Source organism: Marmota marmota, unplaced genomic scaffold, assembly GCF_001458135.2.
Source record: "Marmota marmota marmota unplaced genomic scaffold, marMar, whole genome shotgun sequence".
Classification (NCBI taxonomy): domain Eukaryota; kingdom Metazoa; phylum Chordata; class Mammalia; order Rodentia; family Sciuridae; genus Marmota; species Marmota marmota.
Genome location: NW_026000272.1, coordinates 1,964,912 through 1,980,306, shown reverse-complemented (window position 1 = coordinate 1,980,306; position 15,395 = coordinate 1,964,912). Strand labels below are relative to the sequence as shown.

Sequence of the window (15,395 nt, the reverse complement as noted above, 5' to 3'; positions counted from 1 at the left end):
AAAAAAAAAAAAAAAAAAAAAAAAAAAAAAAACAAATCCTCTGACAGAACATTCTTCCTCTTGTCTAGGACAAGGCTTTTAATAAAGGTGAGGAAGTAAAAGTGAGAAAGGGTCTTAGTAAAACAAGAAACCAAAAAGATCATGGTACTTATTTTCTGGCATTGTAATAAGATGCTGGCCAATCACTGTCCTGTGGTTCAGTTAAAGTCCCTGGAATTAAAATTTTCATTCCTACCCTTCACAAAAGTTGACTGATTATATGAGTCTCTACCAACTGAGTAAGCCCATGACCAAGATGACTGAATATTTTATATGAAAAAAGAAAGCTGCTATGGTATACAATGTATGACTAATACATCATATTTATATTTTATCATTTTCCTGAAAAATGTTGTTGACTTTAAAAATTGAAAATTAGTATTATTCAAAATCATGTAAACTGTATTTAAATGTATGCTGAGAGTTAGCACATCTAATAAATGTTCATGCCAGATTGGTTTTATTTGGTGGCAGTGCTGGGGATAGAAACCAGGGCCTCATACTTGCTCAGTCAGTGCTCCACCAATAAGCTATATCCCCAGCCAAGACTGTAGTATGAATTTTCAGTTTGAATTTTCTCTGCTAATTTTCTCACATGCTAAATCTCTTAATTTTTTCTTTGAAAAGTATATTTTTAGTTGCTGTATTCCTGGCTGTTTTAAGACCCTGTGCACGTCATGTTATTATTTCTGATTCCTCTCCTTCCTTTCCAGGCATCTCAAGATGGAGTGAATCAGGATCTCAGTGAGACTGTTCCTAGACTCCCAGGAGAAATGCTAATTACTGGTAAGAACCCTCGGATGCTAGGGTTACATAACTGGATGAGCAGTGCAGCAGGATCAGGTGGCTTCAGTCCTGTTTACTCTGTACAAGTCAGAGACAAATAGGCTAGCTTTGTTTAAAAGCCTTAACACAGAGAATGCTCCACATTCCTTTCTTGAACAGAGTTCTTTCAGAAGTTTTGTGCTCACAGAGATAGTGATATTCTTCTGTCTATACCAAAGACTGAGAATGATTTAGGACAAAGAAACATGGATTATTTCTTGAATGTTTTTACCCGAGCTATACATGCTCATGGTTTAAACTTATAAGAACAAAATACTATTAAGGTTTATAGTCTGTGATAATATGCTTCAAAATGATAAACTTAAAGGCTTATGGATTCTCCTCTGTGAGATAATAGATCTTTTGTTTAAATTGTAGGGGCTGGGCTGTGGCTCAGTGGCAGAGTGCTTGCCTAGCATGGGCAAAGCACTGGGTTCAATGCTCAGCATCACATATAGATAAATGAATAAGATAAAGGTCCATCAAAATCTTTTTTAAAAAATATTCATTTGTAGCTGGGTGTGGGGGTGCATGCCAGTAATCCCAGTGACTTGGGAGGCTGAGGCAGGAGGATTGCAAGTTCAAAGCCAGCCTCAGCAACTTAGCAAGATCCTGTCTCAAAAAAAAAAAAAAAAAAAAAAAAAGGGTTGTGATATATCTCAGTGGTTAAGCACCTCTGGGTTCAATCTCTGGTACAAAACACACACACACACACACACACACTTAAATTTGTCAGAAAATAGAAGTTAGTAATATCGAGGTAACATTTTGATGTATGTGGGTATTTTAAAGATAAATTTATATCAAGAGGAGGGTGTCTACTTTGGAAGGGCCAGATCATTCTGACATAAGAATGCACAAGCATCCGCATCTTCTGAGCCAAGTGCTAATGTGTTAGGGTTGATATCCTCCTCTCACATTTCAGTGTACTTAGAGCCCATAGGTTACCATTGTTTCAAGGAACATTTCAATTTATTAAGATCAAGGTTTTTAACTTAAATGGTTAAAATATGGCACTAATTAGATGAAGGTCCTAGACAAAAAATACTTTTGTGAATTAGCCATGCACCATGAGATACTATTCTGTGTCTACAGAGTTGCACATATAATTCTAGTCTTGAAATAGAAACCAACAGGATGTGTCCATTTCAATTTTTGGATTAGAGAAAAGAAGATATTTTCACTTTCAGTGGTCTCCATATAAAGTTTTGGTGGTAAATATCAGTGCCCAAACCTAAATCAAGGTAGTAATCAATTGAATTGGTGTGAAGTAGCCTTACTGGGTATTGTTCATTTAGCACATGAGGGAAAAGGGATTTTAAACCCATTAAAAAATTAAAGATCATTAACACATTCAAGGACATCTTTGAAGTATAAGAGAATGATATATTTCTTTATCATTAATTAACTCTTTTCATTAAGTTTGTCCTTGTTTGATTCTTCTGAAGATGTGCTATTCCTTTGTCCATCTGTTTTATATGACTTAAATGTTTGAAAAGAATATAGCTAAGCTCTTCTCTGGACTATTAAAAAATAAAAATAGACTATAGATAGATTTCTATGATTAGCATTCATTTATTAAAAACATGATATTTGTGTGGTCAGAGGTAGTTCCATGAGATTATCCTATATAAATTGCCATCCTCTGATTGAAGTAGTGTGCATGATTATTTTACAATCATTTGAGGGTTGCAGTAGTGATACCCTTATTTACTTCTGCTTCACTAGCTGTTGTCCCCTTGCCCCAGATAATGACAGCATTATGGGAAAACCCAGGGAAGCACTGCTTGTGCCTGGAAATGAAGTGGCCCCACTAGTTCCCCAACTGCCCTGATACAACCTAGCGTGGTAATGTGGAAACATTGCCAGTGCTTGCTTTCAACCTTTTCAGTAATTTTTATTGTATTTATTCTTAGCCAAATAGTTTATATTAAATTAGTACCATTTATTGTGTATCTTGGTATATATTTCCATTATTTTAGGGTACTTTTTTTATCTTACTAGACAAAGAAGTTATTTACATATGTCCTTTCAATGGCCCCATTAAGGGAAGAGTTTACATCACAAATTATCGTCTTTATTTAAGAAGTTTGGAAATGGTAAGTAGACTATAAGACCATAAAGATGACCCTAACTGTTAAAGATAATACTAAACTGTGTTTCTTCTACCTTGCAAGATTGACTGTGGATCAGATTAACATGGGGGATAGATTTGCTTCTCAACTCTTAATTTTTTGCTTATGCAAAACTCATTTCACACTAACATCTTTCTATGTAGGGAATAGAATAAATATTAAAAATACATTTTATGGGTAGGTTTTTAATTTCTGTGCCTCAATTCCCTCTTCTTTAACATGTAGATAGTACCTACCTCATTGAGTAACTGTGAGGATTAAATAGGAAAATTTATGCAGAAATGTTTAATGTATGTCCAACACATACTAGGTGTTCAAAATTTTTCTGTCTCTAAAAAATTAACTTTTTCTCCCTTATAGTAATGGGGAGAGGTTGGCAACTATAACCCTTTTGTAGTTTGGAGAAGTTAGTTTGGTGTAGAACAGTGGTTTTTACCAGGAGCATAGATGAGAACCACTTGTGCAGCTTACAAGTAGTAAAGATACCCCAGATTTACTGCCTCAGAACGTTGAGGCCTATGGTCCAGGAACAGTAGTATTTTCTAAAACATCCCAGAGGAGTATGCTGAATATGAATCCTTGGTGAAGGCCCACCACTGTGGAGATTTCCAAGTGTTGAGTTACAAAGCAACTAGGCAGCAGTGAAGAACTAGGGTGATTTTGGTATGGCTTACTGCCATTGGCACCTTTTCAATTTGTGGCCACAAAACTTCAAGGAATGTTCCACTGATGGAATAATGATGGGGAACAGAGATGCCCTAGAAGGAGAAGAGATAATGAATAGCTGTTGTGGCTGTCACAGAACTTGTATCAGATGAGGCAGGTTGTCATTGCTCATGTCAGCCTGAAGGGGTAGGTACACTTACATGGGATGGACTTAGGGCACATACTTGAGAGAGTAGTCCATCAGTGGAGAAAATCTAGCTTTTGTTTTATTATTCTTAGCCCACTTTTTCTTTCAGATAATTCATATCTAGATTAGTTTGTAACTTTTAATTCTTTTATTATGCTCATTATTATGTCTCTATTCTGAAAAGTGCTATTTCTTACCCATATTACCTTAGCTATGGGAGTCTACTTGTAAAGTCTTCTTGTATCTCCTGTGAGCAAGGTAGTCATAGGGATGGGTACATGGAGCAAGCCACAGGGTCCTGGGACTGAGCATTTTATTTCTGTGAATTGGGTCAGACTTCTAGGTAAGACTCCAGAGATAAGTGAATATTTTAGTTTTCCAGAATGGGAAAGAAGATTCTGGAAATTCACAGCAACTGGTAAAAATTCTACAGTTCATCATTTTAAATAGATGACTTAAGTACCTAGAAGAAAAAGAAACCAATGGGAGTGGTATGAACATATTATCAAGGCATACAACAACCCCTATTAGACCTGGGCCAAGTGGTGGCAGTGCATTTTACATGGGGTTATAGGCTGTATATTAAAGGCTTAATGCCAGCCAAGAAGGATGGTCACTAACATCTTGCTGTGCAAGGCCTTTACTCTGCAGTGCCCCTAATGCAATGCATGGCCAACATGTCAGAAGCAGCAAATTAGTCAAGGTGGTAGATGACAGAGTTGGGATTTGAATTGATCTTAATCAGCTGGCATATTAGAGCAAAACTATATAAAATTTATAATATAAAATCAGCATAGATAACATTTACTTAGTAAAAATCATTTGTGTCATTAAAGGATGAAGAAGTTCTTTCTTGACATGGGTCTAAGTGATTTTGAAATAGTTATGGGATATGAATAATTAAAAATTAATATATCTGGAGGGTGAATTAACAGAAGTATACTATAATGCCTGCACAAAATGAGATGGTAACCCTATCTGAAGTGATGGGTTCAAGTCCAGATGGCACATTTTAGGAGGGACATTGCTTTACTAGATAGAGTTCAGACAAATAGAACCAGGTTAACGAAGGGACAGAGAAATGAGCAGTACCTAGTTCCATTTTATGCTGCCACTGGTGACAAACTGAGAAAATTAATTTAAACTGTGGTGCTATGACAGGATCGTAACTATAGTGTGATCTCAACTACATAAAACAAATAAAGTAATGTCTAGAAGAATCTAAAAGGAAATAAACCAAAAGTTTCTGCACTTGGGATATCCAGAGTAGAATTGCACATGATTTGTTTTCTTCCTTTTACTTGTCAATATTTTTCAAAATACCTAGAATGAGTATGTATCACTTTTTTAGTTGGGAAATCATTTAGCAAATTTTGTTTATTTTGTTTTCATATGGCACACTTCAGGATAAGGATTAGCATTTAGTGGGTAAATCAAATGCCTGTGTGACAGTGATTGCTAACATATTTCTTCTTCCACTAAGTTTGACATGAGCATTATGAGCAATTGACCATAACATTTAATGCAAGTACAAAAGAAAGCAGCTAATAGCAGAAAATCATCATATAATGAATGCTATTTCAATGCCTAAAAAGAGTCAACATAGTGTTTCTTCATTTAAAGTCCTAAACAAGAACGTTAATTGTGGATTCTGCTGTAAAATATGAAAATTTTTTGTGTGTGTGTTTGACAAAAAGCTGTCATCTCACTGGCATTTTGAAGTGGACACCTGTTTGTTGCAGGTATGTAAACACCGTAGTGGGAGAGATAAGTGTAGATGTGTGCAGTCTGATTTCAATGTCAGCTTTCCTATTTTGTAAGGTGTAACGGACAGATTCCCTGCCTCCCTTTTCCCTGGGAAGTCAAGGAATGGTGGTACGTGCTTTATTGCCACAGTGGCTGCTTTTTACCTGGCTCTCTTTGTATAGTCTGCCCTGAACACTGCCTCCACAGTGGTCCTCCTTTATGCCAGGCTAACCAACTGGTTTCTTAGTTCTGAAACTGTCATTGGCTTCCTGTTGTCTATAGAATAAAATCACTTCTCTTGATATGGTATAAAATCCTCATTTCTGTAGCTCTGACTCACGTCCCTCCTCCCCAAACACACTATTCTCCCACCCTACAAAGCCCCTTCGTTTTCCCCATCATGCATGTGTTGTTCTAACCAAACCCAGATGTCCCCTTCTCTGTCCCTTTCAAAAGCTGTGATTTGTCCTTGAGAACCCACCTCAAAAGTCCTGTCTTCTCTAGAGCCTTCTCCAGCTTTCCTTGAAGGACTCACTTCCTTTTTACATCCCTGCAGCCTCAGTTAATACTTATTGCTATAAAACCTTCCCTGGCCACCTTAGCTACATTTTTAATACCCTCTTTCATCTTTGGTTTTTTTCTCCTGAGCACTTGTTACTTCCTCCTATTTTATATCTCTGGTTCCTTCTGTTTGTTGTTTGTCTGAGGACAGAGATGCTTATCTGTTTGTTCACTGTGTTCTCTCTGCTCTTAGGATAGAGCCTGGCATATGTGCTCAGTCAGTATGTGTTGAACAAATGAATTCTATTTGCTTGCTGATCTGTCTGTGGCCTTACCAAATACTTAGTCCTTTTGGTCCTCCAGGCCTAGCTAGTGTAGCATTCAGTAGACAGCAGTTGCTTAATAAATGTTTATTCAAGTGAACCCATAAGGGAATAGGCTCTAGTTGTTGGTGTTCCTGAGACATTTGTAAAGGACTAGTCACTGGGTTGACCACAGTGTGGACCCTACCAAATTGTGGCATCTTGCATACCAACATTGCCTCTGGAGTTCAGAAATCCCATAGCTATTTTTTGACCTTGAAGATGCTAAGGAACTTGACTTTAGGTTAATATTGTGACCCTAAAAGGGAGTACTATGGAGACAATACCCATCTGGAAGACTGGCATGAAAAAAATTGCTTCTAGATTTCCTACACAGGAACACACTGGGTTTAGGTCCTGCAGTGGATGAGAAAGAAAACCCTGTACTCATTCACATATTCATGTCTTCAACCAGTAGCATTCACTGAGCACCATGATGAATCATATACTGTGCTAGGTGAATAATGCTATGCCTTCAGGCCCACACAGCCTTATGGGACATAGAGATGACACATGACATATAACACAGCCCACCCACAGTGGTACACGTAATGCTGTGAGGAAACAAGGTAGAGGATGGTCACTCCAGTGTGATGAGTCATGGAATGTTTTTAGAGGGAGTGAAATTTGAACTGAGATGTGGAAAAATGGTAACAACTGAACAGGATGAACATAGCAGGTAAAGGGTTTCCGTATCCACGTTGTGCGTTTTCCATGTTGATATACAGATATCTATACTATGGGGATGGTTGAGTCCTCTGTGGGAGCTGAAAACTCAGGAGAGAGTAGCGGGGGACAACAGGAGATGAGGCTAGAAGAAGAGGCAACCTCAGGAGTCTCATAAGTCACAATTTTTTTCATTGGGACTGGGGATTATACTCATGGGCACTCTGCCACTGAGCTACATCTCCAGTCCATTTTTTAAAAAATTTGAGACAGGGTCTCACTAAGTTGCTGAGGGTCTTGCTAAGTTGCAAAAGCTGGCCTTGAACTTGCAAGCCTCCTGTCTCAGCCTCCCAAGTTGTTGGGATCATAGGTGTGCACCACCATGCCTGGCATAAGTCATAGTTAAGCAGTATATATCTTGTATGGAGAATGATATACCAGATACACATTTCAGAAGGAGAATTCTGCATAGATAACGGAATAGTGGTAGGGATGACTGAAAGCAGGAAAACCCATTAGGAATTTGTTTTGGTTTTCCAAGTAAGTGAGAAGGGCCTAATGCAGTTGTAGTAGAGATATAAAGGAGGAAATAGCCATGGGAAACGTGGATGACCATTTGAAGGTAGAAGTTGAAGGAAAGAGTCCAATCAAGAATGACTCCCTTAGTTTTTCACTTGAATGATTGGACATGCTATCATTTATCAAAAAAGACATTACAGGAGAAAGGAGTTTGTTGTATATTAGCCCAGTGGTGAAATAGTTGTGAAGATGTGGGCTTACAGCTATATAGCTATAGATGAATATGTCTCAGTCACAGTTGGAAACATGACTCTGAAGCTTCAGAAGTTAATAGTATATTGGGAATGAAGAAAATGACCTAAGTCTGTGAGATCACTTTGGGTGAGCTGAAAACCCTGGCCTAAAGAAACCTTTTTCCATGGTGAGGAAAGAAAGAAGAGCACATGGAGAAAACAAAGCAGGAGCCATGACAGCCACAGAAAAGCTCCCAAGAACAGGCTGTGGTAGAAATCAGGAGGAGATTAGCATCTCAGGAAGGAAGGGAGCAGAAATGGATCAGGGGTCAGTAAGGTAAAGAATGAGAATAGGTCAGGGAGGGTGTCCCCGAGGAGCCCCATTGGGAAAAGATCCTGCAGAGGGGAGTCCAGTTGGTTTCTCTTGATCTTTCCACCTTGTCCTTGCTGTAAAGCTTGTGCAGCTTCCAGGCCTCAGCAAGCTCCTCTCCATTGATTCTTGTCCCTATGGCTTCATCTCTCCCCTTGGCTTCAATCACTTCTCTGAATATAAAATTGTGTGTTGACAAAGCTCCTTAGGGTTTACCAAGCCCTTTTCTGTGCACTTTTTCATTTGAGCCTGACAACTGGCAGGCAAAGCAGATGCTACCTGGGCTCATTCCTGTGGCTTCCTTTTTCTCCTGGTGCTAACCTTTTGTACCCAAATTTCTCACTTCTTACCACCTGCTAGAGTTCTCTTGACTTTCTTCCTGGCATCTCACACTCAGGGTCAAGTGGAAACTATTCAACTCTTTCTCCCTCCCCTAGTTCCTTCAGTAGGTGTTCTTATTTGTCTTAATGGTATTACTTTTTATCCTGTTACCCTGGAGTTAAATCTGTCTCCTGGTCCTCATTTCTTTGCAGTCTTCTTTGTATTTGCCCCATCCTTTCTGGTGCTGTTGCCCCACCTACATGGCATTCCTTATAAAGATCCAGTATGCAGCTGAAGAACTGCCATCCTCTTCTTCCCTTTTATTCCTGAAGTAATCACCTTCCTAAACTTGGTGTTTCTCACTCTGGATTTATTTCACATATCTCTTGAAGCTAGAATGGAATATAGGAGGTGTGTAGGAAACAAAAGGACTGGGGGCCTTCCAGATGAGCAGATTATTACTCTTGGGCATTAGAATTTGGCTTTAGGTTTAAGATTGCTGGCAATATAAGAACCATGTTTGGTAGACAGCTTTCATTTTCTGACAATGTCAGAAACAGCATTTTCTTCCTGGACTAAATTCAAGGAGAAATTTGTTGTTTAACTTTTCTTTAAAGGATGATAACAGTGAGTCAATTCTTTAGGTAGAGTATTACCATAAGAGTTTCAAATCATGTTCAATTATGTGGTTCTTTTGTTAACCCTATGTTACAGTTTGAATCTGGAATGTCACCAAAACACTCGTGTTATTGATCCCCATTTCACATTAGGGGACAAGTCTTCAACCAGTATTCACTGGAGAAATTACTAGATCATGAGGTCTCTAACCTCATCAGTGGATTCATCTGTTTGATGGATAAATAATTCAAATAGACTACTGTGGGCAGGTGGGGCCTGGTTGGAGGAACTATGTCACTGAGAGCATGCCATTGAGCACTACATCTTGTCCCTGGTCCTCCCCCCTCCCTCTCTCTGTTTCCCAGTTGTCATGAGCTGAGAAGCTTTACTCTGCCCTGTCCTCCCATGATGTTCCAACTCATATCTGGCCCAGAGCAATAAAGCCAGACAACTGTGGACTGAAACCTCTAAAACCGTGAGCCTACATAAACCTTTCCTCCTCCAAGATGTTTGCATCAGGTATTTGTGTCACGGTGATGAAAAAGTGAATAACACCCTCAATAAAAACAGAGCTTACAACATTATTTTTTTTTACTTGTTACAGTTGCTTCAGTGAAGGACTAGGCCAATGCATACTATTTTGCTTTTCTGTTGGGTTTCAGTGTAGAGACAGAACTTACAGGATCAAGATGGGCAGCTTGTATATATGTGAAACTCTTGTCTTTAAAATACCTGGTTTCGAAATAGCCTTCAGACAAGTGCTGGGTATCATGCTACTTAAGAATATCAAACAAGTACAGCAGAGCTTCATTTCCTTTATAGCCTTCAGTGGCTGCCATTGGAGCTGTAAGCCTTGGGTACCACCAAGACCAAGAGGGGAGGCAAAGTTTACCTTCCATTGTGGGAATGTAAAAGCCAGACATACATTTTTTCTCAGAAGAAGGCCAGCCCATTCATCATAAGCTAAAAGGATTCCTGTAGTAATTTTCATTCAGAAAATACATTGAAAACTTTTTTAAAATTTTCTTTTTTTAGGTCCTTCAGTCTAGTGGATTTGGTACCTCTTTTCATTTTAAAGGAAGTAAACTAATGCTAGATAGACTATAATAATAAGACATCCTAATGTGTCCATAAATGGGCACTTCTCTGAGAAAATAGGATCCTTGCTACAGATTGAACATTCCTAATCTAATATCTGAAATACTTTGAAATCTGTCATGATGTTTTAAAACAAGTTTTTAAAAAACTTCCTGTCAATACCCTGGATTCCTTTAGCCCTTGTTCCTATCCTATGCTCAATGGAGAGTTTATGGGCTACCGTCTGCATCACTTCAGTGACAAATATTCCTTGCTCTGTAGCTGACCGCGTCTTTTGTACTACTGAACAAATCAGTCTCTGAGCTCCCATAAATTCCTTCATCACCACCTAATGATGTCTGTTTGCACCCACATTTTCTTCCCTCCAATTTGAGAGGGATGAACTAGATATCTTCTTTTCCATAGCAAATCCCTTTCTTTGAATCTCCCCCCAAAACCCCCACAGTGCTAGAGATTGAACCCAGAGCCTTGTACATGCTAGGCAAGCAGTCTCTACTGAGCTGTATCTCCAGCCCACCTTTCTCTTTTTAGCTCCTCTGGAGCTGTAGTAACCAGTGGTTATTCTGTGTTTTACATTTTTTTGTTTTCATCATTTTTGATCTGCCTCCAACTCTGCAGGTCTACTCAAGTCTTTATTTTTATATCAACTTCTTATATCCATGCTACTCCTGTTATGATCATCCTCTTTCTTCCATTTCTTTGCCAAACTTAAAAAAATAATCTTCACATGCCACTTCCACTTCGGGACTATTGACTCCTGAATTTCTTGTGGTCTGGCTTCTCTGTTCCCTATTGAAACTAATTGTTCACTGTTCAGCTCCAAAGTCCTTGGTTTAGTACTTGACTTTTTAACTTCTCTGCAGTGATCCATAGGGTTCACTTCTCTTTTCTTGTTCTTTTCTGTCGCGACCCCTCGCCGGCAAGGGAAAACATGACACAGGATTCTTCTTTCAGCAGTTTATTCAGGCCTTGAGTCATGTATCATCTTCTAGCGCCCGCCGCCCGAACACACCCAAGCACAGCTTAATAAAGCCCCCCGCGTCCCAATCCCCAGCCGCCACGTGGATCTCTCTCATAGGGTGGAAAGGGATTGCGCGCCAACTCTCCATAAAAGGAGTTGTTTATCACAGGCCACAGTGGAAGCCGGCGCCATCTTCTAATGGCGGCCACGGTTTATAAGAATGGCTTACCACACTTTTCTCCAAGTATTCTTGGTTCCTTGCATTCTTGGTTCTTCTCCCACTTCTGCCTTCTATACAGCTTCTTTTTTTCCTTCTGACCTCCTAAACTTATAGGTTCCCCCAAGTTCTGTCCTTTTCCTCTTTTTTCTCAATTGTCAGTTGCTTTCCTATCCTGTAGCTCCAGTCCTAATCTTTTATTTTTAATTCATGGAAAGTTTGAGAGCCTGCTGCATGTTGAGCACTGTGCCAGGCACTAGGATCTAGTGGGGAGCATAGCAGATGTGGCTTCTCCCTCACAGAGCTTATGGTCCCAATGGGATTGATAGGTGTTATGTAATCACAGCAATGCCTAATAACTAGCTGTGAGCATGTCATGTGAAAGTAATATAGGAACACATGAGTTTGAGGAGCCTGGGAAATTTTCTAGAGAAAATAGTACTGTACTTGTGGTCTGAAGACTGAATGCAAGTTACCTAGATTCAAGACAGGGTCTGGGAAGGTGAAAAGAAGCTGAGAGAGCAGCATGTGGGAGGACCTGAGACCAAAGGAAGAATGGAAATATGACATTATAGCTGCACTGGAAGGAGAATCGAGAGGCATGAGATGGGAGAGGTAGATGGTGGCCAGATGACCTAGGTCTTACCAAGCATCTTAAGGATTTCTGTTTTAGTTTTTATTTATTTTTATTTTAATTACTTTTTAAATTGATAAAATTGCCTTTATCATGGACAACAGGTTTTGGAACATATATTGTGAAACAGCTGAATCAACCTAATTAACATATACATTACCTCATACACTTATTTTTTTGTGTGGTGAAAACACATAAAACTATTCTCTCAGTAATTTTTTAGGAATTCAATATGTTATTAACTGTTGTCACTATGTTGTACATTAGATTTCTTCAACTGATTCCTCCTACCTAATTGAATTTTTGAGTCCTTGGACCAAGAGCCCCCCAATCCTGGGATTTAGGTTTTTAGAATTCAGCAATGAGAAGCTTTAAAGGGGATGAGCAGAGTAATGATAGCATCAGATGTGCTTCTCCAGAAGATCACCCTGGCTGCTATGTCAGGGCAGATAATAATAGGAACCATGGTGGATTCAGGAACGATTGTGGTTATTGCAGTGGTCCAGAGAAGTTGCTTGCAGAGTTGGAGAGAGTTTGACAGAATGGAGATTGATTCAAGGTAAACATGGTGATTAGGTCAAGGCTAGTGGAGAAAGGAATGTCAAGGATGACTCCCTGGTTTGTAGCTTTTGAAACGGTGGTTGTGGGGTTAAGGGATGTAGTGCCAGCTACCGAGGTAGAATACCTTGGAGAAGACTTCTCCAAACCTTGTTTGAAAAAAGGAAAATCGTATGTTTGGTTTCGGACTTTTTGAGTGTGAGGTGTCCGTGGGATCTCTTCCAGTTCTATAGTTTCAGCTACCTCCTAATCATCTGTATTTGGTTAATTCATCACAATCTCAAACTCTGTGTCTACATCTGATCATCTCAATCTTTCTGCCAAACCCTCTCCTATGTTCTTCACATCTTTTGTGGAACCATCTTCATCCATCCCAGAGATCTGGGCCTAATTCCGGTCATTTCGATTCTTTCCCAGGCTAATCTCCTTCTCTGCTTTCTACCTCAGTTGCCCTCCACTCTTAGATCCTCAGTCTCTCACTTGTACTAAAGCATGAGCCTCTATGATATCAAGGAGTGGGCATCATCTTCTCTCTACTAGTCCAGAATGCTTGGTGCTGCTAGATAAATCTTATCTTCATAATACACCATTTGAACTTGGCATTCCTCTTTTCAAAAAGCTTTCTGTAAAGGCTGGGATACAGCTTGGTGCAAGAACATATGCTTTCAATATGTGAGGCTCTGGGTTCATCCACACTACCAGGAAAAAGTGTAAAAAGCATTCCGTGGTTCTCACTGTGAGCCTAACCCTGCCATACTCCCCAGGGAATTTGTGTGGATACAAACTGTATCACGTGTATTTGGATACACATGTCTTCTCTCCCTGATAGAACTTTAGGGGCATCATGCTCAGCCAATCTCAAAAGGTCACGAGCTGTTTGATTCCATTTATGTAACATTGTTGAAATGACAAGTAGAGGTAGGGCCTGAGTTCCTTGAGATCAATTCTGTGTTTTAGTTACCTTTCCATCTCTGTGACCAAAAGACCTGACCAGAACAATGTAGACGAGGAAAAGTTTATTTTGTCTCACGGTTTTAGAGGTTCCATGGTCGACACACTCCATGGCTTGGTGCCCAAAGTAAGGCAGAACATCATGATGGAAGGATGTGGCAAAGGGAATTAGCTCAGGACATGGTAACCAAGAAGCAGAGAGCTCTGCTTACTAGGGACAAAATATAAACCCTAGAGACTTGTTCCCAGTGACCTACTTCCTCTAGCCACACCCTGTCTACAGTTAACCATCCAGTTAATCCATATCAGTGGATTAATCCACTCATTAGTTTATACCTTTCATAACTTAATCGTGTCACCTCTGAACATTCTTATATTGTCTCATAAATGAGCTTTTGGTGAACACTACATTTCCAAACCATAGCATTGTGCAGCTTATCCTCATGAACCCCATTATCCAATTCCTGTTACTTACTGTACATGAGAAAGGGAGGGAGGAAACTAATGTACTATTTTAGCTTGTTTATTATACTTGTTTCTAAACTATTTTAGATAGACGTATAGAGGCACAGAATTTTAAGTTAGAGCAAACCTTTGAGTCTTCTTTAATACTGAATGATATTTAGATAGTGATGACTCAGGTTTCCAGACAGGCTAATTTTCCTATTCCTGGACTTTCCTGTTTGGCCTGCTGAGTTATCAGATCTTGAATGTGTCATTCAGGGAAAATGTGGCAAGTAGCCTCATTAGACTGTAGGTGCCTTTGGTTAGGACCTGGCTGGTTCTCCTCATGGTCTTGTTTTCTCCTTTTGTGTAGGGCCAGAGCAGTCTGAGCTATATAATTTTCTCTACAAAAGGACAGAGAAGAGCAAGGTTTCCTTTCACTTTTAAACATTCTTGTTTCCATGTTGATATTAAAGTATCAAACTTTTATTTAGCAACTAGTCTATATATTTAGTGTGTAAATTTGACACTTAGATACAGTTCACACTCATAAATCTTAATATAATCTAAGCATAACAAAATGTTTTTATTAACTAGACTGTAGTGAGAAGTAAATACAGCATCATATGCAGCTGTGTATGCACACTGTTACTAAGTAGTGTTTTTCCTTTTGAGCATTTCGATTTAAGATATGTGGTGAAGTGTCTGACCCCATGACAATAGCTAAAATGCCTCCTTATAACTACAGAGAGATCTGTCAGTTGCTTGCTAGAGCATACCAATCTGCTATATTTGCAGAGCACAGTTACATTTTCCAAATACTAAGATGTTCTTTGTCATCATTGATAATGATGATAATAATAATGACTTCCACTATTTTCTAGCTATCATTGACAGGCACTGTGCCAGGTACTTTAAATCCATTATCTCTTATCATCCCTACTTTACAGGTAAATGTGGCCTAGAGATAGTAGTAATTTGCCAGAATTGTGCAGTTAATAAATGTCAAAACTCCAATTTTGTCCATGTTAAGAGCTTGTGCTCTTTTCTCTACATGATAACTATACTTACATTTCTTTGACTTTTTATTTTTAAATAATTATGAACTCACAAGAACTTGCAAAAAGAGTATAGAGAGATTACCTGTACCTATTACCCAGCTCCCCCAGTAATTATATTGCTTTATCAAAACCAAGAAGTTGTTTGTCATGATATAGTTAACTAGACTCTGACCATACTTGAATTTTACTAATTTTTTTTATGTATTCACTTTATGTATGTAATCTTTTGAGGTTGACTTTAATAACTCAGCATGATGCCCCCAAAGTTCATCCAAGAAGCATA

The 15,395-nt window shown here is 39.0% G+C and overlaps 1 protein-coding gene across 3 annotated transcripts in view; it reads left to right on the top strand.

The window, feature by feature from the left end:
- Nucleotides 1-701: 701 nt before the first annotated feature.
- Mtm1 (myotubularin 1) overlaps nt 702-15,395 on the top strand; it is a 74,829-nt gene continuing 60,135 nt past the window's right edge. For 2 of the 3 annotated variants that reach the window (XM_015498015.2, XM_015498014.2), the window contains exons 1-2: nt 702-825; nt 2,869-2,963. In XM_015498015.2, the coding sequence (XP_015353501.1) occupies nt 717-825; nt 2,869-2,963 (204 nt within the window). In that variant the 5' untranslated portion in view covers nt 702-716. The remainder of the gene's footprint in view (nt 826-2,868; nt 2,964-15,395) is intronic. The other variant, XM_048797036.1, reaches the window with a different exon arrangement.